This window comes from Thamnophis sirtalis, unplaced genomic scaffold (assembly GCF_051295495.1).
Source record: "Thamnophis sirtalis isolate CommonGarterSnake01/CBP01778 unplaced genomic scaffold, rThaSir2_p1.2 scaffold_12, whole genome shotgun sequence".
In the NCBI taxonomy this organism is placed as follows: domain Eukaryota; kingdom Metazoa; phylum Chordata; class Lepidosauria; order Squamata; family Natricidae; genus Thamnophis; species Thamnophis sirtalis.
Window position 1 is genome coordinate 61,230,459 of NW_028261392.1, and position 25,691 is coordinate 61,256,149.

General features: G+C 41.1%; 1 protein-coding gene across 1 annotated transcript; it reads right to left on the reverse strand.

Moving 5' to 3' along the window:
- Positions 1-1,432: 1,432 nt before the first annotated feature.
- On the reverse strand, positions 1,433-21,216 carry STX6 (syntaxin 6). Its single transcript, XM_087726909.1, has 8 exons — positions 21,018-21,216; positions 17,121-17,290; positions 15,883-15,977; positions 14,034-14,096; positions 10,908-11,030; positions 7,945-8,051; positions 5,381-5,475; positions 1,433-2,264 (listed from the first exon to the last, which is right to left on the reverse strand). Exons 1-8 carry the CDS (start codon positions 21,050-21,052, stop codon positions 2,188-2,190), a joined length of 765 nt encoding a protein of 254 aa, XP_087583035.1. The 5' UTR covers positions 21,053-21,216; the 3' UTR covers positions 1,433-2,187.
- Positions 21,217-25,691: the final 4,475 nt, after the last annotated feature.

Consider the following 25,691-nt stretch of genomic DNA (forward strand, 5'->3'; position numbering starts at 1 on the left):
TCCCCCCCCTTGAATTGTTCGCCGCCCTGAGTCCTCCCGGAGAAGGGCGGCATACAAATAATAACATTCTATTCTATTCTATTCTAATTCTATTCTATGTGCTCAGATAAAAATCTTCAGATTATTAAGATCTTACAGATGTAATAATAGAAATGAAACATCTGAATCTCATTGATGGTAGGGGACTGGGTGCAAATGAAACTGAGCGTTTGACAGCAATCGTTGTGCTGGGCCTTAACAACTTTTAGCATGGGGTTTCTTAATAGGAAAGGAGTCCAAATGAGACATATTAATGCTTAAAGGAGCTTTGGTGGAAATCCAGAATCTCTACTCCCAGCAGAATAAGTACTAGGGAACCATCAAGGGCTTACTATACTTCCAAGTTAAGAAAGAAATGCACATCATCATCCAAAATATTCCATTTTTTTGTCATCATGATGTCTGGACAGAACATCCCAAAATTTCATACCAGATAACAATTTTAGAAAGGAAGTGATGATTTTGTAGAGTTCAAGTAAACCGCCTTATACAGAATAGGGGAGTGGAGCTTCCTCTGTTACAATAGCAATAGTTAGACTTATATACCGCTTCATAGGGCTTTCAGCCCTCTCTAAGCGGTTTACAGAGTCAGCATATTGCCCCCAACAACAATCCGGGTTCTCATTTTACCCACCTCGGAAGGATAGAAGGCTGAGTCAATCCTGAGCCGGTGAGATTTGAACAGCCAAACTGCAGAACTGCAGTCAGCTGAAGTAGCCTGCAGTGCTGCATTTAACCACTGCGCCACCTCGGCTCTTACCAGGCCTTAGAGGGAAAACGCCCAGAGATAAGATCCAGGAGCAACCACAATCCTATCTGCTTATTAGCCTACAGTAAATTCCATCAAATAGTAAAATAATGGCAAAATTATTTTATCATAAAAAGGACTGGAATGATTCCATATTCTTTTGGAGTGCATTTTGCCACAACACTTTTAAGTTCTGAAAACATTAAAGGAGTTGTGCAATTTCGTTTCCTTGCGTGCTTGGGCATCTAGGGGAGTCCCTATTCTCCCCAAGATGTAAACACAAGACACAAGGAAGAGGCAGATTTTTCCATTCCTGCATTTAAATCTTGACATCTATCCGGCAGAAGCATCTCTTAAATTAGCAGAATTCAAACAATAAGCTTCTCTTTTCAGGAAACTGATAACCGAAGCCACAAAACCACAAGATTTTAGCAACCACAACTGGCTTTGTCTTTGTCTACATTGCAGTAAAACTGAGAATACGGGTCTGTAATGTCGATACAGCTATCTGGTGTACAACACAAACATGCACATATTTTGCTTACAGCCTGTATTAGCCTGCTAGGGCCAGTCTGCCTCCCTGAAGCAAAAACTGAATTCCAGTCCAATGCCCAGACTTGCTATGAGTCTATTTGCCATTTCCCCTAGTTTCAGGAGTACTGAGGCTGACTTTACTTTAGATTCAGGCCTGCAGCTTGGTGTGTGTAACTTACTATTGTTCTCTTTAACATTAGTTAGCCTTACAACGGTGGGTACAGAACTACGTACCCTTGACATTTTCAAGCGCACAATCCTGTTCCGGAGGGAAACAGATATTCACAGTATAAGTTCAGCGGCTGCTCTTACTGGCTGTTTCCCTCCTTTAAAGATCCACGATTATTTGGCCGGCTTGGCTGCGTAAAAGACCTGGGAAAGAAACCTTGTCAGCGATGGAATCGTTTCTGCAGGATCTGCTTGTTGTGTGAACCCACACCTGTACGTATGCTTGTTTAACATCGGCAAGAGTCCTGTTATGATAAGCAGACAAAAGGCATCTGGTGGCTTATATCTGCGATAGGATGGAGAGGATCACACGGTGGTTTCTTCCCGTCTAAACCACCTGCCTCATAGTAGAGCATTGGCAAGAGTCCAATGTTTTCGCCCAGGGGAACAATTTCCAGTGTAAACAGTATTTGTGTGTGTGTGTGTGAATGGTCCATCTCTTCCTTGAGCAAGATAATGAAGGTCATGAGAAGAAGAACCACGAGGACAGAGAGTTGTGTCACTGATAGCCATCCACAGCAGAGCACAGTATCAAACTCTCCTAGAGCGTTTTCGATAAGAGTTTTCTCTGTTGGGCAGGAACAGTGCTAAGATGTCTGCACAGGAGGAGCACATAAAAAAATCTGGGCCCCAAGCTATCACAGCACAAAAAACAGAATAAGCACCACCACAAGGATAACAAGGAGGATGATAATTGCACACCACTGTCTTCGATCTGCCAGTAAAAACAAAATCAAGAGGAAGAGAAATTAGCTTTTTACTTTCCAGAGAAGCTAGCTCTTTTCACTGAGAACAATGCTAATGTTAAGTTTGAGGGTGGTGGTGGGGGAGAAACAGTAATAAGTAAAAAACCATGGTGTTAAGGGAGATCTTTTGCAGAACAATTCATTTGGTAGCAAAAATAGCACTTGGACTTATATACCGCTTCACACTGCTTTACAGCCCTCCCTAAGCGGTTTACAGAGCCAGCATATTGCACACAACAATCTGGTTCCTCATTTTACCCACCTCGAAAGGAGGTCCCCTGACAAATGTGCGCTCGGCAAAAGCGCGACCGACGAAACCACGGGGAGAAAACCGCGAGTTTGAAATCGCGCCGATGAATGAGCGCAGAAGTGCGCCGACAACAGCGCGCCGAAAAAAGCGCACCTTCAACGAACAAGTAATAAGTAACCTAACCCTGAACCTAACCCTAAACCTAATCCTGAACCTAACCCTTACCTTAACTTAAATCGTGCTTCCCTTACCTTAACTTAAATCGCGCTTCCCTTACCCTAACTTAAATCACGCTTCCCTTACCTTAAATCACGCTTCCCTTACCTTAAATCGCGCTTCCCTTACCTTAAATCACGCTTCCCTTACCTTAACTTAAATCGTGCTTCCCTTACCTTAAATCACGCTTCCCTTACCTTAACTTAAATCGTGCTTCTCTTACCTTAACTTAAATCGCGCTTCCCTTACCTTAAATCACGCTTCCCTTACCTTAACTTAAATCGCGCTTACCTTACCTTAACTTAAATCACGCTTCCCTTACCCTAACTTAAATCGCGCTTCCCTTACCTTAAATCACGCTTCCCTTACCTTAACTTAAATCATGCTTCCCTTACCTTAAATCACGCTTCCCTTACCTTAACTTAAATCGCGCTTCCCTTCCCTAACTTAAATCGCGCTTCCCTTACCTTAAATCACGCTTCCCTTACCTTAAATCACGCTTCCCTTACCTTAAATCACGCTTCCCTTACCTTAAATCGCGCTTCCCTTACCTTAACTTAAATCGCGCTTCCCTTACCTTAAATCACGCTTCCCTTACCTTAACTTAAATCGCGCTTCCCTTACCTTAACTTAAATCACGCTTCCCTTACCCTAACTTAAATCGCGCTTCCCTTACCTTAAATCACGCTTCCCTTACCTTAACTTAAATCATGCTTCCCTTACCTTAAATCACGCTTCCCTTACCTTAACTTAAATCGCGCTTCCCTTACCCTAACTTAAATCGCGCTTCCCTTACCTTAAATCACGCTTCCCTTACCTTAAATCACGCTTCCCTTACCTTAAATCACGCTTCCCTTACCTTAAATCGCGCTTCCCTTACCTTAACTTAAACCGCGCTTCCCTTCCCTTAACTTAAATCGCGCTTCCCTTCCCTTAACTTAAATCACGCTTCCCTTACCCTAACTTAAATCGCGCTTCCCTTACCTTAAATCACGCTTCCCTTACCTTAACTTAAATCATGCTTCCCTTACCTTAAATCACGCTTCCCTTACCTTAACTTAAATCGCGCTTCCCTTACCCTAACTTAAATCGCGCTTCCCTTACCTTAAATCACGCTTCCCTTACCTTAAATCACACTTCCCTTACCTTAAATCACGCTTCCCTTACCTTAAATCGCGCTTCTCTTACCTTAACTTAAATCGCGCTTCCCTTACCTTAAATCACGCTTCCCTTACCTTAACTTAAATCGCGCTTACCTTACCTTAACTTAAATCACGCTTCCCTTACCCTAACTTAAATCGCGCTTCCCTTACCTTAAATCACGCTTCCCTTACCTTAACTTAAATCATGCTTCCCTTACCTTAAATCACGCTTCCCTTACCTTAACTTAAATCGCGCTTCCCTTACCCTAACTTAAATCGCGCTTCCCTTACCTTAAATCACGCTTCCCTTACCTTAAATCACGCTTCCCTTACCTTAAATCACGCTTCCCTTACCTTAAATCGCGCTTCCCTTACCTTAACTTAAACCGCGCTTCCCTTCCCTTAACTTAAATCGCGCTTCCCTTCCCTTAACTTAAATCGCGCTTCCCTTACCTTAACTTAAATTGCGCTTTTGTCGGCGCGCTTTTGTCGGCGCGTCGTTGTGGGCGTGTGTATGACGTCGCGGTTTTATCGCCCCGGTTTCGTCGGCGCACTTTGGTCGTGCGCGCATTTGTCGGGTCACGCAAAAGGATGGATGGCTGAGTCAGCCTCGAGCCGCTCAGAATTGAACTCTTGGAGTGAGCAGCGAGTTAAGCCCTGCAGTGCTGCATTCTAACCACTGCGCCACCACGGCTCTTGGGACACATCAATCAATACGGTATGCACCACAAACAACTCACTCCTTTATATATATATCAGTTCGCTGAATCAATGGCAGCATATTACTTTTTTTTTTACCAGCGTTTTTATTAACTGTACTTTGTTTATTTTACATATTTTATATGGCCGCCCATCTCAACTGGGCATCTGCCAACACATTAAAAACAATAAAAACATTATGAACAAAACCTAAAAACTTATAATAGTTATCAAGAATAAATCTAAAGCCGGTAGGCAAGGCTTGGACCACCTAAACCTGTGCTGTGAAGGACATACATCCTAAGAGCCGAGGTGGCGCAGTGGTTAGGGTGCAGTACTGCAGGCTACTTCAGCTGACTGTTAGCTGCAGTTCGGCGGTTCAAATCTCACCGGCTCAAGGTTGACTCAGCCTTCCATCCTCCCGAGGTGGGTAAAATGAGGACCCGGATTGTTGTTGGGGGCAATATGCTGACTCTGTAAACCGCTTAAGAGAGGGCTGAAAGCCCTATGAAGCGGTATATAAGTCTAACTGCTATTGCTAACTGCTATACAGGTCTTCCATGCTTTGCAAAAGTGTCACATGCCAAATTAATCTCTTTTTTTTATTATTTTAATTTTCTATCTTCTGACTTTAAGATTGCACTTTTGTTTTCTGAAGTCTGAAAGAAGTGGTTTGGAGACCCTCTACTGATGTAGAGACTACAGCTGCTGAAGACTGTCTTGCCTTTCGAAAAAATGACATTTTTGTTACATTTTTATTAGATTTCAGGCTACTTACCACTTGTCATATGGGATACTTTTGCAAGTTTCTTCATAACATTGTCTATTCGGGACTGGGTACTGTCCATCTCATGAGAGAAGTCGTCCAACATACTGCAAGCACAAGAACAGGGCATTGATTATGCTCTGGACGATTGTTATTTCTCCACTAGCATTTCATAGCATCGCCTAACACTGTTCCAGAGGTGGGCTCCTACCAGTTTGCACCAGTTCAGTAGAACTAGTTCATCAAATCTACTGAACTGGTTAGAAGAGGTTCCACCAGAAAGCAGGCCACACCTACAGAAGAGGTTCCAAAATTTTTTGAAACCCACCACTGACACACACACACACACACACAGAAAAAGAAAGGAAGAAAGAAATAAAGAAATAAAGAAAAAAAAAGAAAAAGTGAGAGATGAAAGAAAAAAGGGAAAAAGGGACAGAGAGACAAAAGGAAGGAGAGAGAGAGAGAGAGAGAGAGAGAAAGAAAGAAAGAAAGAAAGAAAGAAAGAAAGAAAGAAAGAAAGAAAGAAAGAAAGAAAACACATGGCCGGCAAGCCACTCCCACAAAGGAGGCCACACCCACAGAGTAGGTTCAAAAATTTTTGAAGCCCATCACTGACACACACACACACACACACACACACACAGAAAGAGAAAGAAAGGAAGAAGGAAATAAAGAAAAAAGAAAAAAAAGAAAAAGTGAGAGAGAGAGAGATGAAAGAAAAAAGGATAAAGGGACAGAGAGACAAAAGGAAGGAAAGAGAGAGAGAGAGAGAGAGAGAGAGAGAAAGAAAGAAAACACATGGCCTGCAAGCCACTCCCACCAGGTCACATGGCCAGCAAGCCACTCCCACAAAGGAGGCCACACCCACAGAGTAGGTTCGAAAATTTTTTGAAACCCACCACTGCACTGTTCCCATGTTCATTACTGATATAGCGGCATAAACATGAACTGAATCTAAGGAGGCTGAGGTCCCTATGATGCAAAGGCCTATGCATTGAAATTTCACATAAGAAAAGTTAGGTAAGAGTTTGTTACAAAATTTTTTATCTAATAGAGAAGTAGATATAATTTGGAAGAGTCTTGGAGTCTAGTTCCTTCATGAGACTTGATTGTAGCTATCATCTTTTTTCCCTCTTTCAGTCATTACTTTCCCCACAATTTCCCCTTCTTCGTTTATTCGTTTTATCTCTCTCACACAAAGTTCATACGATCTTTCACTTATATATAAATTTTCTTATATCACAGCCTTCCTAATCTATTATTACAAAAAGGCCCAACTGGAAGTTATGTAAGACATTCATCATTGTCTCCTAACAGTATTAGTAACGGTAAGGATTTCAGCCACCTGTCTGTTCATTACTGGTGGGGTAAGGTGTGTTCAAAAATATTTTGCCTTCCTGGTGAATAAAAGAGCAACGGGGTAGGGATAATTTCAAGTGGAAAATAATTTCTTAGTTCATAATGGCATCTTCCCACCCCATAATTATTTTTATTTTCTAAAAATTCTTTGTATACTTAATATCTAATTTGGAAAATAACTGGCATTAAAAAAATAAAAAAATTGAGGAGTAGCATACATGTTTGTTTTCAAACATTATTTTTTCAGATGAAATAGAAAAACAGCAATCTTGTTTTTTAAGCTTAAAATTAACTGGACAGCACTGGAAGAATCACAACAATGAACCAATGAAACCCTTTTAAGAAACAAACAAGCTGATTGCTTGAGTGTATTTGTGAGAAACAGTGTCTCTAGAAATAAAACAATTTATCATTCTAAATTGAAGATTCTATTAGTAAATTTCCCCCTTTGTCTGAATTGCTACTTTTCTATCAGTGTCTACCACACTGAATGAATCGTTTCTTTGAGTTCCATTTGTTCATTCCAAACTGTGTTTTTAACGCTGAAAGTTAAGCCAAAACAACTTTGCTTTTAATGTTTTGGTTTGTACAGACGAGAATGCATGTTGCTGATTTCATTTCATAAACCCACAGAGTAAATGAGATTAAATACTTAGCATTTCCACGAAATTCCAAATAATTTGTAGCATTCAGTTCTACATAAGGAAGCTAACCATTCCTGAGGCAATTTACTGTGTTTCTCGTTAGTCCTTAACGTTGACTTCTGCAAGAAGGGCGTGGCACAAGCAGTCTCTTTTATAATCAGGAGAGGATCTTAATAAGCATCAGCTGAGCGTAATCATCTCCTATAATTACGCCGTTGTTCTTGCCGCCGAGTAGCCCTTCGATGGCGTGCATCCCGGAACAACTCACAGGTGTTTTCTGGAACACTCCCTCTTGTCTCCTCCCCACTGATCCAAGGCTTACCATTTACTGAACCAAGCCAATCTAAGTTAGGCCAATTATTTTTGCTGCTGGGTGAGAGAATAATATTTATAAATTGCACCAAAGATACTATCGCGCACATACTCAATAACTTTCTTTCTGACTCTCACACATCCTAGGGATGATTGTTCACGAAGAAGTCAATACAGTAGTGGGATTTAGCTGCCAAGAAGGCTGCTAATAATAAATTTATATTATGCGCACGGGGATTCAATTTGCTTAATACTCACACAGCTTGTTCATCCAATTCCCCTCCAATGCGTTGGGACATATTCTTTAGTACTCCAATACTGCCAGAGACCAGCTCCAACTGTTCATCCTGCTGATCAATGATTAACTGGAACATAGAATAGAGTTGGATGGGGAGATAGGAAGAGATTAAAGTGTTACGCAGTTCAAATTATGCATTGAAAAGATCATTGCCTACAAACTGCTCTGGATTCTTGAGCATTCAGATACTGCCTTGAAGAAAAAGTTCATCTTGCCATTAAAATGACTGAAGAGGGGAAAGAAAAGTTATACTTAAACCCCACCTCTTAAAGGAAAAAAAATCCCTCCTTACATTCCTGCCCAGGTCTGAAAATAGCAATAGCAATAGCAGTTAGACTTATATACCGCTTCATAGGGCTTTCAGCCCCCTCTAAGCGGTTTACAGAGTCAGCATATCGCCCCCACAGTCTGGGTCCTCATTTCACCCACCTCGTAAGGATGGAAGGCTGAGTCAACCTTGAGCCGGTGAGATTAGAACTGCTGAACAGCAGGTAACAGTCAGCTGAAGTGGCCTGCAGTACTGCACCCTAACCACTGCGCCACCTCGGCTCTTTATAGGCAAAACTGAATTCCTGCAACCATGATTTGCCTAGCTAATAATACTTTTCAATAATACTTTTTTAATTTAAATGGGTGTGAGTTATTAATGAACTGGAGAATGACATGCCAACATCCAGAGAAGGGGCTTCCTTGACTCAAAGCCTGGTTCATGGGTATCTTTAACCCTGAGAATGTGTATCTATGTGCGGGAGAGGAGCATCCCGATTTCTGTGTCTTTGTACAAAGTAGAAAAAGTTCATTCAGACTTGCTATCGGTACCAAATATATATGTTGTGTATGAGCCGAGGTGGCGCAGTGGTTAGGGTGCAGTACTGCAGGCCACTTCAGCTGACTGTTATCTGCAGTTCAGCGGTTCTAATCTCACCGGCTCAAGGTTGACTCAGCCTTCCATCCTTCCGAGGTGGATAAAATGAGGACCCGGATGGTTGTTGGGGGCGATATGCTGACTCTGTAAACCGCTTAGAGAGGGCTGAAAGCCCTATGAAGCGGTATATAAGTCTAACTGCTATTGCTATGTGGGCTGAATATACATTTGGCTGTTCCCAGACACTCTCTGAGAAAGAAATGATCTTAACACCTTGGAGACATGATACCCACTGTCACCTCCTGACTCCCCCAATGTGAAATACAAATGTGAATATAACCTTTTTTCTTAATTGAAAATTTTTAGAAAAAAAAACTTTTGCAAATGTTTACCTCCCCCCCTGCCCTCCCCCCCGAACCCCCCTCAACCTCCCCCCCCCCCGACTTCCCAGAACCAATACAGGGTATAAATCTTTAACAAAGATGTTCTAACATAAACTTAAAGAAAGTTAGTATCATCTTTCATTTGAGCTTTAACTCCTCTTTGTTAGGCTAACTCTAAACAGATTATATCATTCCTTGTTTCTTCAGTCATAAACTATCTGGAATTTCTTAGTCCCGTATTTATTTTGAGTATAGTCAATCCATCTTCTCCACTCCAGTTTATATCTCTCATCGGAGTGGTCCTTGAGGTATGCTGATATTTTAGCCATCTCTGCTAGGTTTGTTACTTTTAATGCCCATTCTTGAATAGTAGGCAAATCTTCCTTCTTCCAGTATTGCGCCACCAACAGTCTTGCTGCGGTTATTAAATACAAAATCAGGTTATTCTCTATAACAGTAAATGTGAATGTATCCTGAGGTTGCATATGAATCTCACCTATTATATTAAGAATCTGTGAGATATACATATGATTTGAAATAGTTACTATATGGATTAGTGATTAATAATGGGAAACTATTCTTGGAACTCTGGATGATTGGTGACATTATGGTCAATTGAAAATATGAACGTATATTATAAATTAATGGGAATTCTTTGTTCTAATCTCCGCTTTTCCTCCTTGGAGAGAGGTGATATTATAATACTTGAAAGACTCATTGTTATTTGATAGATAATTATGAATTCAAGGAAATAAGGATTGATACAAATGAAATAATATTAATGGTAATTTGAACACATAATGCTCAATGACAATGAAATATTCAGTTATGTTTAATGCAAAACCAGTGATGTTAATCCTAAGGTTAAGAATTGATGCACAAAAACTTGTAACCAAACGACATACTTGATGAAATGGAGGAAAGTTGTTCTTTTTTCCTGCTTTGTTTTGTGTTGTGGCCCAGCAGGAGCTGTTGGAGCTGCCACCAGACTCCGACAGCGAGGGGTCTTATGAGTCGGCCCTGGAGGAGGTGGAGGACCCTGGACAGGGTGCCGACTCCGAGCAGGGCGAGGAGAGACTGGTTGGTCACCAGGTGGCACCGGAGCCTTGGATCAGTGGGGAGGAGACAAGAGGGAGTGTTCCAGAAAACACCTGTGAGTTGTTCCGGGATGCACGCCGTCGAAGGGCTACTCGGCGGCAAGAACAACTGCATAATTATAGGAGATGATTACGCTCAGCTGATGCTTATTAAGATCCTCTCCTGATTATAAAAGAGACTGCTTGTGCCACGCCTTTCTTGCAGAAGTCAACGTTAAGGACTAACGAGAAACAAACTTGGCAGACTGGATTGCTGCCAGAGTTTGTTGGCATTGCTGCCAAGGTTTGTAGGACTTGCTGCCAGAGTGCTTATCTCTTTGTTTATTTGGCTTTCAGCCAATGAGAGTCTGGATTGATTAAAAAACATTCTCATTTACGTTTGTTTCGGCTTTCATTCCTGGACGAAGAAGGGGGGGGGGTCAGAACAGTTTTGTATGTGTTGTTTTGTTTAAAAAGAATAAAAATATATATTTTAAAATATAGAATCTGTGAGATTTGTGGTTGAAAGCCTCATCTAGAAATCTCATTCTATAAGTGGCTAGTTGGGATCCTTGCAAAGAAAGACGCATGCAGACTACCTGCTGTTGTGCTTGCTGGTCTTCAATGAAGTGTGAATTTGCAGACTGCAGTTCTCGATCCAAGCGGGTGTATTTATCCGGCCTGGAGCTCCAGCTGGGTGTTCTACTTTCTCCCAGAAGCACCTGCGTAGGAAATACAGGGTCAGTTATAGCAAGATGTTAAAATTGAATCCTCGCAAAGAGGTAGATGCTGTTCTGCCATCTCAGGATTTGCTTTTGAGATGAGCTGGTACTCGCTTGAAGCCGCAGACAGGATATTTGAGGGTTCTCCTGAATTCACACCCACTGCTTTGACTGAGGCACTGGTTGAAGTCTAATCTTGTTATTAAAATGTTTTTATTTTCCATTTTCCATTTTAGGTTTAGGTTTATTGGGATTTATATGCCGCCCTTTTCCCGCCCTTTTCATACACTCACATATATACTGTGCATAGCCGGGGCCATACAACATTAAACAATAATCACAGCAATTCCTCTTGTCAACAATACCCCCAAAATAGAAACCCAACATATCTCTTCCACTCTCCATACACCTCTTTCTTCCGCCCCCTCCAACTTTCTATCTTCCCTCCATCATTCCCCTCTTCCCTACTTCCCCTCCCCCTCTACCACTCCTCTCTCCCGATCCACTCCCTCCCTTCCTTCTCACCCTCCCTCCCATCCTCTCTCCCGCCCTCTCTACACATCTTTCTTCTATCCCACTCCTCCTCCCCTTGGTGTATTTCTACTATATGTCAATGTACTCAACTTGTCCTATTTTTACTCGCTTGAAGCAGCAGACAGGATATTTGAGGGTTCTCCTGAATTCACACCCACTGCTTTGACTGATGCACTGGTTGAAGTCTAATTTTGTTATTAAAATGTTTTTATTTTCCATTTTTCCATTTTCATACACTCACATATATACTGTGCATAGCCGGGGCCATACAACATTAAACAATAATCACAGCAATTCCTCTTGTCAACGATACCCCCCAAAATAGAAACCCAATATACCTCTTCCACTCTCCATACACCTCTTTCTTCCGCCCCCCTCCCGGAGAAGGGCGGCATACAAATAATAAAATTCCATTCTATTCTATTCTAAACTGTTTGTTAGTTATTTCAATTGTATGTTTTTGATTCAGAAACCTCCACAATGTATACTTGTGATGGCATGCAACAACTGTCAAGCAAATGGACAAACAAATACAACATACAAATCTCGTGACTCAGACTGATCTCATCACATTTCCAAAATCAGATTTTTAAGACTCGGCAATTTTCTATTTTCAATGCTGCTGCAGCAGCTGAGTTTTCAAGCAGGTTATTAAGAAACATTTTTCTTATTCCTATATAAAAGAATCAGTAGCAACAGGAAAAAAAATGTATTAGTTTGAAATTAAGTAGTTAAAGAGAGGTTGAACTATAGTGATCACAAATAACCAAGAAGAAACCTCTGCTCATTTTAATCTACTTTTAGATCTGCACTTTTGCTGTTTCACAGCTATGTCAGACTCCGAACAATGTGAACTTGCAAGATTTAGCTATTCGTTTTCAGAAAAGCTTACATCTGCACAGTTTAACATGTACAGGCAATACTTAAGAAATAACATTCTGTTTACATATCTTTAAAGGGTGCACAAATTGTTGGCTGCTCATCTGAAATCAGTGAAGTGCGGTGAGGTTTATGGCTGGTGAGGCACTGACACAGTGGTGGGTTTCAAATTTTTTTAGACTTGTGGACTTCAACTCCCAGAATTCCACAGCCAGGCATACTCAGTCCCGATTTAAAGCGACAGCATTTGTTTTTCTCTTTTGTGAAAAAGTTTCCTTCATTCCTTCACGTGCAGGAGAACGACGTGCCTCACCTACGTCAGGAATTTTTAGGCTTTTAACCCTTGCTTAACTCTGCTCGAGTGATCATAAAACGCCAGACTAGATGAGGCACGTTGTTCTCCTGCCTCCTCCTGTAGAGGGCACTTTTTAAGAGGCTTTTTTAAACAGTTAAGCAGAGTCATCCACGGTGACTCTGGGAGCAACTAGCTCAGCCTGACCTCAGCAGCTCTCGCCTTTTTCCTTTTACATTTTTTTCCTTTTCATGATGACAGTGGTGAGGCTCTGCCTCCCCTGACTGCACATCCCTGTCTGAAATCCAATCAGTCTTCAGCTCTTAACATGTCCAGGAGAGGCTCAAGGAACTACCTGGCATCTCTTTCCCAAAGCAAGACAAAGATGATGCTGCCTCACACAGACTCATTTTGCACCAAAGCTGTGTCTATATTTGGAAATTCATAGTTTTTCTGTCTTCAGCAACCCAGCATTCACTTCCTGGTGGATTATCATTGTGAGCATAACAATAATTCTATCCTTTTCCATTAATTTAGGGGGAAAGCATGAACCGAGTCAGTGTGCTTCCTGAACTAAGGGAACTTCCCTTTCAGGGGAGTGGCTAATGTTAGACCCAGTGGTGGATTCCTACCAGTTCGCACCAGTTCAGTGGAACCGGTTCGTCAAATCTACCGAATTGGTTAGAACAGTATTTTTCAACCTTTTTTGTGCAAAGGCACACTTTTTTCATGAAAAAAATCACGAGGCACACCACCATTAGAAAATCTTAAAAAATTTTAACTCTGTGCCTATATTGACTATATATAAAGTGTTTTTCCCACGGCACACCTTACACTATGTCACGGCACACTAGTGTGCCGTGGCACAGTGGTTGAAAAACACTGGGTTAGAAGACGTTCCACAAGAAAGCAGGCCACACCTACAGAAGAGGTTCCAAAAATTTTTGAAGCCCACCACTGACACAGACAGACAGACTCACACAGAGAGAGAAAGAGAAAGAAAGGAAGAAATAAAGAAAGGGAAAAAAAGAAAGAAAAAAGGAGAGAGAGATGAAAGAAAAAAAGGAAAAAGGGACAGAGAGACAAATGGAAGGAGAGAGAGAGAAAGAGAGAGAGAAAACATGGCTGACAAGCCACTCCCACCAGGTCACATGGCCAGCAAGCCACTCCCACAGAGTAGGTTCAAAAAAAAATTGAAACCCACCACTGGTTAGAATTAAACACCTAATACAAACACTCCAGTCACAACTAACAAAGTTGGCATCCAAGATCCAAGGTAATCCAGTATCAATACTGACCTGCCTGTTTTTCTTTTCAGCCAGTGCTTGAACAGAAGTATTTGACATTTGATCCTTCATATCCTATTGTTTTTTTTAAAAAAAAACAACAACAACATAAGTTAGCATAATTGACTGATACAGTAGTTCATTTACCATAAAACAATTTATGTGACAACTCCAACCCAACTCCATTGTCAAATTTCTTGCTTTGTTTTCTTTGGGAATGTTTCAGTAACAAGAAGCCTTGTAAGGGCTGCAAAGCTGATATTCATTTGCATTATTTGTTGTGGCCCGGCAGGAACCGTTGGAGCTGCCGCCAGACTCCGACAGCGAGGGGTCTTATGAGTCAGCCCTGGAGGAGGTGGAGGACCCTGGACAGGGTTCCGACTCCGAGCAGGGCGAGGAGAGACTGGTTGGCCACCAGGTGGCGTCTGAGCCTTGGATCAGTGGGGAGGAGACAAAAGTGAGTGATCCAGAAAACACCTGTGAGTTGTTCCGGGATGCACGCCGTCGAAGGGCTACTCGGCGTCAAGAACAACGGCGTAATTACAAGAGGTGATTACACTCAGCCGATGCTCATGAAGATCCTGATTATAAAAGAGACTGCTTGTGCCACGCCTTCCTGCAGAAGTCAACGTTAAGGACTAACGAGAAACAAACTTGGCAGGCTGGATTGCTGCCAGAGTTTGTTTGCATTGCTGCCAAGTTTTGTAGGACTTGCTGCCAGAGTGCTTATCTCTTTGTTTATGTGGCTTGCAGCCAACGAGAGTCTAGACTGATTAAAAGAAACCTTCTCATTTACGTTGGTTTCGGCTTTCGTTCCTGGACGGAGGAGGGGGGTCAGAACAATTATTTATTTCAGGAGTCAGACTAAATATAATCCACTGAAAAAGGAAATGGTGATGCGATCCCACTATTTTGCCAAGAAAACAAAAATGGACATTCACAAACTGGACAGTGCCAACATGATATTGGAAAATGGACCCTTCAGCTAGGAAATTGTTTCAACAAGCCAAACTAAACTTGATGCTGTCAGAGCAAAGTTGGGATTGAATACTGGCAATGTAGGAGTTTGCAACTTGGAATGCACTGCACATCAGTGTCACATCCTTGATGAACAAAAAAAATATATCACAGAACAGAAGGAGCAGCCAATTAGCTATCACTATTAGCAAAAGGACCTGAAACGTAGCACCCAAATACAACTTCCCAAATGACAGAATAATCTCAATTTTAATCCAAAGCAAGGTAATCAATATTATAATTCTAAATTTATGTTCCAGCCACAGATGCAAAGGAAATGCAAATTGAACAGTTCTATATGTTTAGCAACATCTTGATGGCGGGGGTGGGGGTGGGGGAAACCCACCAAAAAGAGACATTATGGTAGTTATAGGAAATTAAAATGGGAGATCGGGTCATTTAGATATCTTGCCGATTCCCACACACCCTGCTTGATTCTGTCCCTACTGTGGAGAGGCAACCTATTTAGTTCTTCTTGGATCTCCATGTCCCTCATTCTATTAATTACTACTTGCTTTGCTTGCTCAAAGCCTAGGGACATTAAGAATAATGGTGAGAGCCCATAAGAGCCCAGCTTGTGATCAATTGCTTGTTTCCAGGGGGAAGGGAAGCTGTCAGTCAACACTAGTGGGGACAGTATATTGTAAGGTATTTTTGCCCTCAGAAACATTGCACTGCACGGCCAGAATTATATTTTTGTTCATGAACAGCAATTTTGAGAGATATCTTCATTTTCCGCTTAATTTCATGGTGAATTAGAAACTGTTGATGCTCTAATAAATAGGTAGAACTTCTTTTGCTCTATATCATCGTGTTGCCTCCTCAAGAAACTCAAAGGTCTTACCCGGACCACTTGCCGAGTGCTTGTGATGAAGGCTTTTCTCACACCTAGTTCCGTGGCGTCAAGGTTGAACTTCCGAGGATTCGCTTCAACAATGCGTTGAGAATAATCAGTTAAGGGATTACATTTCAAATGCAATTTTTACTTATATATTTTCACGAAACCTTTAAAAATCAATAGTGCTAGTACACAAGGAAAAAGTATCCTATCAGCATTTTTAGAACTGCTATGCTCTTATGACTTGCTTTCTTGTTTCCTGTTTTGTGAGATCCGGGGCTAAAACCATGATCAACAACGCTACAGAAACCAATTCTGATTGTCTTTTGCAGGCTAAGTGCTTCTTAGACATACACTATTGTTGTGGCCCAGCAGGAGCCGTTGGAGCTGCCACCAGACTCCGACAGCGAGGGGCCCTATGAGTCGGCTCTGGAGGATGTAGAGGACCCTGGACAGGGTTCCGACTCCGAGCAGGGCGCAGAGAGACTGGTTGGCCACCAGGTGGCACCTGAGCCTTGGACCAGTGGGGAGGAGACAAGGGAGAGTGAGCCGGAAGCCAGTAGTGAATTGTTCCTGGATGCCTGGCACCAAAGAGCTAATAGGCGTCAGGAACAGTTGCGCAGTTACAGGAGGTAATTGCACTCAGCTGGTGGTCATTAGGCTCCTCTCCAGACTATAAAAGGACTGCTTGTGCACACACCCCTCTTGCAGAAGTCAACGCAGGAACTAATGTTGGAGAACATTATTGTGAGCTTGGCAGGCTGGATTGCTGCCACGGCTTCTCTCTGCTGGATTGCTGCCCAAGCTTGTCTGTGCCGGTTTGCTGCCAAGGATCTGTCTGTCTGTTAATTAAATGCCGTAACTTATCTTTGGCTCGGAGTGTGTGTTGGTGTGGGACGAGGGGTGTGTGTGTCAGAACAACTATTAAATATATCTTCCTCTAACAATGTTCCATTTGTGACTACAGACTGTGAAAAGGAAAGCGAACACGTATATAACAACTTTATACCCTGTAAATGTACAAAGCTGTCCATTGATAGACTGTTATGTCTTATACTTTTATAAAGGATAAGAGTTATATATTTCTGCGTTCAACAACTGCTCCAAAATAAGTTGGGTGAGAACTTTTATTTATTATTTATGTAATGCTTATATTTATTAATTTTATGGAAAAACCATTTGATTGCTTGCCTAAATACTATGTGAATTTATTTAACTATTCACCCCAAGAACAAAAAGGATATTAATTGTTTCGTCTAAATCTTCAAGGTCCCACTCAATACTCCTTAAGTTGTTCCTCAGCTCATTTGTGGTCCAGTCAATTTCTTCTCTTGTAGCTGTTGACGGATCTTGTAGGAGTTCTGTCCATCTCTGGAACAGCCCCTGAGCAGTATTTACTGCCTTCTGAACTTCCCTGGAGGTGAGAGAGGGAGGAAAATCCTCATGAGTCATAGAGCTGCCTGGAGAATTCTGGGAATTGAAGTCCACAAGTCTTAAAGTTGCCAAGTTTGGGAACCTCTGTGTTAGAAGGGTCTCATGGAAGTCCCTTCTCAGAAATAATGCCATAATCTAGAGCAGGGATAGTCAGCCTTTTTATACCTACCGTACACTTTTATATCTCTGTTAGTAGTAAAATTTTCTAACCGCTCACCGCTCACCGGAGAGGGCTCATTACTTGGCACCATCAAATACTCTCATCAATTATCTTGGTAAAAGTAAAGGATGTCTCCCCCCCCCACGTCAACCAAATAGACTTTTCTCACCCCCCCACTCCACCCCTTCTTTACGTCTTTGACTACAGACCTTAGTAACACATTAGAAAAAAAGGCTTCTTCAAACAGTTTATAACACAGGGGCCTTCAGTTCCACAAGGGACTCATTCAAAATTAGCAAAATGTTCTGAGAATGCCACTTACACAGTAGGCTACGGCTGTTGTGCACATACTGTAATGAATTCAGCATGTGAAATAAGTAAACAAAATACAGTATCTTTTCATAGCAAAACGATTTGCTGAATGATGAATGCATTCAGCCTGGGACAATAATAGCATTTCACAACCAATTATAACAATTAACAGTTCAACATACAACAAATTACTGCCCCATAAAAGGTTCCACCATTGGCGAAATTAAATTTGAGGAGGCAATAAAAAAATATATTATATTATGACATTATTTTAATTTCAAAGAATGTGCATTGGTGAAGTACATCCCTTTATTTCATGAGAGGGCAGACTGGGGTGCTTAGAAGACAAATGACGATCATGGTACCAAATATTATTATTTCTCTTAATATATTCTTGGACATAAGCTTTGGATTAGCTTTCCCTCAACCTAATGTCTTTCAGACATGTTAGATTATAACATTTATTATTCCCAACAAACACCCTGAAGTTGGCTGGGGATGGTGAGGGCTGTTATCCAACACATCTGGAGAGGATCAGGTCAAGAAAGCTTAATATAGTAACAGAAAATAGAAATATTTGAAAGGTTGATTAAAACTGAACAGTATGCAATCTTCCTGCCTATCCACATGTGTGCATATATTGTACTCTCTATTTGTTTTTTGTTTTTTTAAATTTATTTTATCAATTTCATATATACATTCACAATTATATGATCTCATAACTGTTATTAATAATATGTATTTATAACAATTTTTTTCCCTACAGTTGACAATATACTTGAAAATTGCTTTCTTACCATCCCATAGATCCATCTTATCTTACAACGGTCCTACTTCTTCTTCCCTCCCTCCCTCTTTCCTTCTCTCGTTTCTTCTCTCCTGCTCTCCTTCCTTCCCTCCTTCCTTCCCTCCCTCCTTCCCCCTTCCCTCCTTCTCTCCTTGCTTCCCTCCTTCCTTCCTTCCCTCCTTTCTTCTCTCCTTCTCTCCTTCCTTTCCCCCTTCCTTTCCTCCTTCCTTCTCTCCTACATTCCCTCCTTCCTTCCCTCCTTCTTTCCCTCCTTCCTTCCCTCCTTCCTTCCCTCCTTTCTTCTCTCCTTCCTTCCCTCCTTCCTTTCCTCCTGTACTCTCTATTTGATGCATTCTAAATGTAGCTATATTTCTTTCTTAGAGTAGCTTGTATGAACGCTTCAGCTATAACAGCATTCTAAGGCAAAATATTTAAATATCTGTGCTTTAAAGCTGTTTATCTACGTACTATTGAAAATGATCAGGGTATAAAAAATACCTTGCTGTGCAAATGGAAAGCTCATAATCCCGTCCTAAAGACAATATTGTAGCTCAATGAAGCCTTACACCTTACAAACCCACCTGTGCCATTTTTCACAACATTCCCCCCCCACCCCTTTCAACTAGCTGCAACAATGTAACAAAACACGGAAGGGTATTTGGTATTAAATATTATAGATGTTTAGCTAGAATAGGATATGAGGATTTTATAAATAAGTAAATGAAAGGCCAGTAGGTGGTTATGTATTAAATCTTGGTATATTTTATGATGAAGGACGTTTAAATAATCATAGTCAAATAAAAGTGGAGGTATGATGATGGCAATATAATAAATATCCGAGTTAAGATATTAGAATTAATATGAATTAGATTTGATGACGGAGGAAGAGATGCACAAAAGCCTTTTTGTAACCAACTGATACACTTTCTACAGTATGTAAAGAAGGAGGATTTGTAGGTTTGTTTTGAAAATAAAAATATATTTTAAAAAAACCACGGAAGGGTATTTGGTATTAAATATTATAGATGTTTAGGTAGAATAGGATATGAGGATTTAATGTTAATGGAGGATTTTATAAATAAGTAAATGAAAGGTCAGTATGTGGTTATCTATTAAATCTTGGTATATTTTATAATGAAGGACGTTTAAATAATCATAGTCAAATAAATGTCAATAAAATGTATTATGTATTAAATCTTGGTATATTTTATGATGAAGGACGTTTAAATAATCATAGTCAAATAAATGTAAATAAAATGTATGATGTATTAAATCTTGGTATATTTTATGATGATGGACGTTTAAATAATCATAGTCAAATAAATGTAAATAAAATGTATGATGTATTAAATCTTGGTATATTTTATGATGAAGGACGTTTAAATAATCATAGTCAAATAAAAGTGGAGGTATGATGATGGCAATATAATAAATATCCGAGTTAAGATATTAGAATTAATATGAATTAGATTTGATGACGGTGGAAGAGATGCACAAAAGCCTTTTTGTAACCAACTGATACACTTTCTACAGTATGTAAAGAAGGAGGATTTGTAGGTTTGTTTTGAAAATAAAAATATATTTTAAAAAAACACGGAAGGGTATTTGGTATTAAATATTATAGATGTTTAGATATGAGGATTTAATGTTAATGGAGGATTTTATAAATAAGTAAATGAAAGGTCAGTATGTGGTTATCTATTAAATCTTGGTATATTTCATGATGAAGGATGTTTAAATAATCATAGTCAAATAAATGTAAATAAAACGTATGATGTATTAAATCTTGGTATATTTTATGATGAAGGACGTTTAAATAATCCTAGTCAAATAAAAGTGGAGGTATGATGATGGCAATATAATAAATATCCGAGTTAAGATTATTAGAATTAATATGAATTAGATTTGATGACGGTGGAAGAGATGCACGAAAGCCTTTTTGTAACCAACTGATACACTTTCTACAGTATGTAAAGGAGGAGGATTTGCAGGTTTGTTTTGAAAATAAAAATATATATTTTAAAAACAACAACACCACGGAAGGGGGACAATGTAACAAAATACGGAAAAGGAAGCGCAAACCTCACAACCTGTGCCATTTTTCGCAACATTTCCCCTTTCAACTAGTTGCAACAATGTAACACAATGTAACACAATGTAACAAAACACAGCAGGGAAGATTTTCCTGTTGGAGAGCGAGCAGGGGGGGGGGGAGAAGGAAAACCCTCCGAGAAATCAAGACAATGGGTTCAGGTCCAGAAGTGGCACCGTTTCCAAGAAGAAGGCCGATCTTTCTTCCACTAAGACGCAGGGCAGAAGCGGGCTGACCCCCCCACGGAGGACGAGGCCAGGAATACCAGCCACACTCTTGCAAGGCCTCCTTTCCTTCCTCCTCCTCCTCCTCCTCCTCCTCCTCTTCCTCCTCCTCCTCTTGGGCTGCCCACCTACCCTTTCACCACAAAGAAGGGGTCCTCCATGGACATGACGCCTGGCACCCGTCGCCTTGCGGGCTTGGCTCCGGCTTGCTCCCCCGACCCACGCCGTGCGGAGAGCTCTTTCCAGGCTGGATCGCAGGTTCGCTTCCCGAGGCTTGCAAACCCTTCTGCGCTGCCCCCAGCAGTAGATAGATAAGTGTAGGGATGAAGAAGGGTCTCCTTTAAGAAACGTCCTCCTGGGAAATGTAGGCAGAGGCTGCCTTATGGGAAATGTAGTTCCATGGCATGTGATCACATCTGTGCTTCTGATTGGACACTGGGGCACTGCCTGCAGGCAGAGATAGTAGCCAATCATCTTGCGAACCAGAGAAGGAAGGCGGGGGGCCTCCTCTCAACGTGGTAGGCTGGGGAGGGGGAGGGCTGCAAGCCAACACATCTGGAGTGGATCAGGTCAAGAAATATAGTAACAGAAAACAGAAATATTTGAAAGGTTGATTAACACTGAACAGTATGCCATCTTCCTGCCTATCCACATGTGTGCATATATTGTACTCTCTATTTGTTTTTGTTTTTTTTAATTTTTATTTTATCAATTTCATATATACATTCACAATTATATGATCTCATAACTGTGATTAATAATATGTATTTATAACATTTTTTTCCCCTACAGTTGACAATATACTTGAAAATTGCTTTCTTACCATCCCATAGATCCATCTTATCTTACAACGGTTCTACTTCTTCTTCCCTCCCTCCCTCTTTCCTTCTCTCGTTTCTTCTCTCCTGCTCTCCTTCCTTCCCTCCTTCCTTCCCTCCCTCCTTCTCTCCTTCCCTCCTTTCTTCTCTCCTTCCTTTCCCCCTTCCTTTCCTCCTTCCTTCCCCCTTCCTTCTCTCCTACATTCCCTCCTTCCTTCCCTCCCTTCTTCTCTCCTTCTCTCCTTCCTTCCCTCCTTCCTTCCCTCCTTTCTTCTCTCCTTCTCTCCTTCCTTCCCTTCTTCCTTCCCTCCTTTCTTCTCTCCTTCTCTCCTTCTCTCCTTCCTTCCCTCCTTCCTTCCCTCCTTTCTTCTCTCCTTCTCTCCTTCCTTCCCTTCTTCCTTCCCTCCTTTCTTCTCTCCTCTCCTTCCATCCCTCCTTCCTTCCCTCCTGTACTCTCTATTTGATGCATTCTAAATGTAGCTATATTTCTTTCTTACAGTAGCTTGTACGAACGCTTCAGCTATAACAGCATTCTAAGGCAAAACATTTAAATATCTGTGCTTTAATGTACATGTTTATGTACATACTATTGAAAAGGATCAGGGTATAAAAATACTTCGCCGTGCAAATGGAAAGCTCATAATCCCGTCCTAAAGACAATATTGTAGCACAATGATCAGTAACGACTAACAAAAGCCGAAAAAAATTGTTGTAGGATGAGAACAAGAATCATCGTGGAATGATGATATAGAGAGGAGGAGGAGCATGGTTTTCTTTCTGGGAGTTAAGGGGGATTTGGGAGGAGGTGCAGTGGTTATTTTTTAATTCTCTTAAATCAATGTATACATTATACTTGCATACATTACAAATTAAAATGTTCGGAAATCATTCTTTGATTTTTGGTAACCTTACTAGGAAAAGGTTGAGTGGTATAAAATAGTACATCGAAACTACACGGCTATGAATGACACATGTAAAAGTGATACCCATTGTCATCGGGGCCCTTGGTTCCATGTCCAAGAATTTTACAAAACACATAAAGAATTTGCAGCTTCCTGCAATAACACCAGCAGAACTGCAAAAAAACCCTGTGCTACTAGGAACAACATATATTTTAAGTAGGTACTTAGTTGATACCTAGGACGCTGGCATCAACCTGTATCAACCATCAGTACCAGTCAATGGTATTTGTGATGCATTTTTGAATGCTCAGTTGACTGAGTTTCATGTTTAATGAATATAGTATATACTACTACTACTACTACTACTACTACTACTAATAATAATAATAATAATAATAATAATAATAATAGTGTAAATGTAAATAATGTAAAAGGTCACAATCATAGACATCGCAATACCAGGTGATAGCAGGGTCGCCGAGAAGGAACATGAAAAAAAATTGCAAAATACCAGGACTTAAAAATCGAAATTCAACGTATATGGCACAAACCAGCAGTGGTAATTCCAGTGGTAATTGGCACACTGGGTGCTAGTCCAAAAGCACTGGAATTACATTTAAAACAGTTAAAAATTGACAAAATCACCATCAGTCAAATGCAAAAAGCCGCACTGCTTGGATCTGCACGCATATTACGAAAATACGTTACGACATCCTAGGCCCCTGGGTGGGGCCCGACTAGTAACCAATGCCAAATCCGGCGAAACAACTGGCCGCTGTGATACAATTGTATAATCATCATCATCATCGTCATCCTCCATCAAACATCCAGATCTGCCTATGCCAGGTCCTTGGTAAGGACTAGATAGGTAAGACAAAAATGTCGAACCCAATCTGTCAGCCAGATGTTCATAGTGGGTTTGGCATTTTTGCCTACCTATCGAGTCCTTACCAAGGACCTGGCATAGGCAGATGTGGATGTTTGACGGTGTTACACTTATCGTTGCAGGATGGAAGCTGTTCCAAGGAAAGCCACCTTCTGCAATTGACTGATGTTGAATTTGACAATGCCAATGGTGTTCAAGTGATTCTCCAATTGTTGTGGGAATACACCCAAGGGGCCTATTGGTACTACCCAGAGGTGGGTTCCTACTAGTTTGCACCTATTCAGTAGAACTGGTTTGTCAAATCTACCAAACCGGTTAGAAGAGGTTCCACCAGTGGACCCGGAAAGCAGGCCACACCTACAGAAGAGGTTCCAAAAAATATTGAAACCCACCACTGGTGGGTGTGTAATGTCCCGCAGTTATCTACACATTAATAATGATCTAGTAATATTTCCTTATACATTTTAGGGACCTTTCCTTACATAATTGGTGTTTTCTTTCATACTTTTGGATTTCTAATTTCTGTTTCCGTTAGTTGGCAATTGCTAAAACCAATCCCACGTGAAAAAGTATTCAAAGCCTTCTTGATTTTAATTGTCAATTTATTTATTCCTGCACATTGTAATATTTATTCTTTTACGTATCTCTGTTTTTCCACTGTTGTGCAAACACAATTCCAGCAGCTGCTAACATGTGTAAAATTAAATATATATTATACTCCCTTTCAAATAGCCAACAAAATATTTCTGGTTTTAATTCCATATCTTGCTTTACGATTGCTTCTAACCACTAACTTCTGAATAGCCACTTGGACCGACCTAAGTACTAATTCATAATTTCATATCCGGTCACATGGGCGGCAAGCCACTCCCATCCGGTCACATGGGTGGCAAGCCACTCCCACAAAGGAGGCCACACCCACAGAGTAGGTTCCAACAATTTTTGAAACCCACCACAGATAGGGCCCCTCGCTGTCGGAGTCTGGTGACAGCTCCAATGGCTCCTGCTGGGCCACCACAAAAAGGTATGTGAAATCATTTATGTAATGTTGCCAAGAGAGCTACATGGCCCAAGCAAATATGTCAATTCAGAGATCTGACTTGTAAGTCTGATTTGTGGATGGAGCAGTATGCTGTTGGGCTTCACCAGTGTGGAAATTTAAACCTAGTCCTAACAGTGTAAGTACACTATTGTGAAAGCTTTGTATTGTAGGAAGTTATCACCCAGCCCTCTCCCAGAAAAATGAAATATCCTAGGAAATATTGAAAAGGCTGAATATTTCTCTGGATGGGAAAAGGAAGAAACGTGTTTTAAAAGACAGAATAACTCCCTGTAGCTTCCTGCCCATCCCCACTTTGTCAATGGGCCATTGAGAAGGCCAAGCTAGTCCACTTTACATAATAAAGACTTCTCCACTTCAGCTCCAGGGGATGGGATTAAAGCATGATAATATTGGCCCCAATTGACCACATGGCATCTAAGAACTCAACCAAACCTGGATTCAAAACACAGCCCAGAGAGTTGCCCCTGCATGGCCCCATGGGAGTCTGACAACCAATCAGAATACATTTCTTATACAGGAATAGGAAACAGAGAGGTGGGACTGAGCAGGTTATAAAAAGCCTAGCAAGCCCATTCCTCAGCCCTTCTCTTCTTCTCCGGCAACATTGAAGCACGTGATCCCCTTTTCTGTTCAGGGCTCAAGCCATGTGGTCCTGTCCACCATTAAAACCATCTTTCCAAGCAGCCTCCATGTCTCCAGTGTCTTTTTCCCCACTTGGAGCCGACCCCAGAAGGACATTTCTCTCATCAGTATATAAAGCACTTGATAGATTGCTGATTAGAACTGCCCGTTTTGAATTATAGTGTGCATCCACCCATTTGTTTTAATCCACAGGCTTTAACCAGTGGACACTGGCTATTGAGTAGCCAGGATATAATCCTGCGCAGTCCTACCAAGCCATATCCATTCCCTAATAGTTACACTCAGGGTTTTCCCAGGTTCTGATAAATGTAAACTCAGAACAACAAATCATTCTTGTGCAGCAGTCACACCTTTGACAATTGTAAATGACTTTCACAAGCTGTTTCCTGTTCTCTATTTTTTTTATTTCAGGGCTGTCTGTTTTCCCTTCCTAGCAGGGAATGGCTCTCTGCAGATTTGATGTAGCCCATCTGTGAAAAGCTTTTCCCTTCTCCA

What these genes read in the sequence shown, in the direction of transcription:
- STX6 (XM_087726909.1), bottom strand. Translation starts at nt 21,052, where the DNA reads ATGTCCATGGAGGACCCCTTCTTTGTGGTGAAAGG. An exon ending in CCCTTCTTTGTGGTGAAAGG is followed by an intron (nt 17,291 to 21,017) that starts GTAGGTGGGCAG and finishes TCTCACCTCCAG; the next exon opens with GGAAGTTCAGAAGGCAGTAA. An exon ending in AGTATCCCATATGACAAGTG is followed by an intron (nt 2,265 to 5,380) that starts GTAAGTAGCCTG and finishes TTTTACTGGCAG; the next exon opens with ATCGAAGACAGTGGTGTGCA.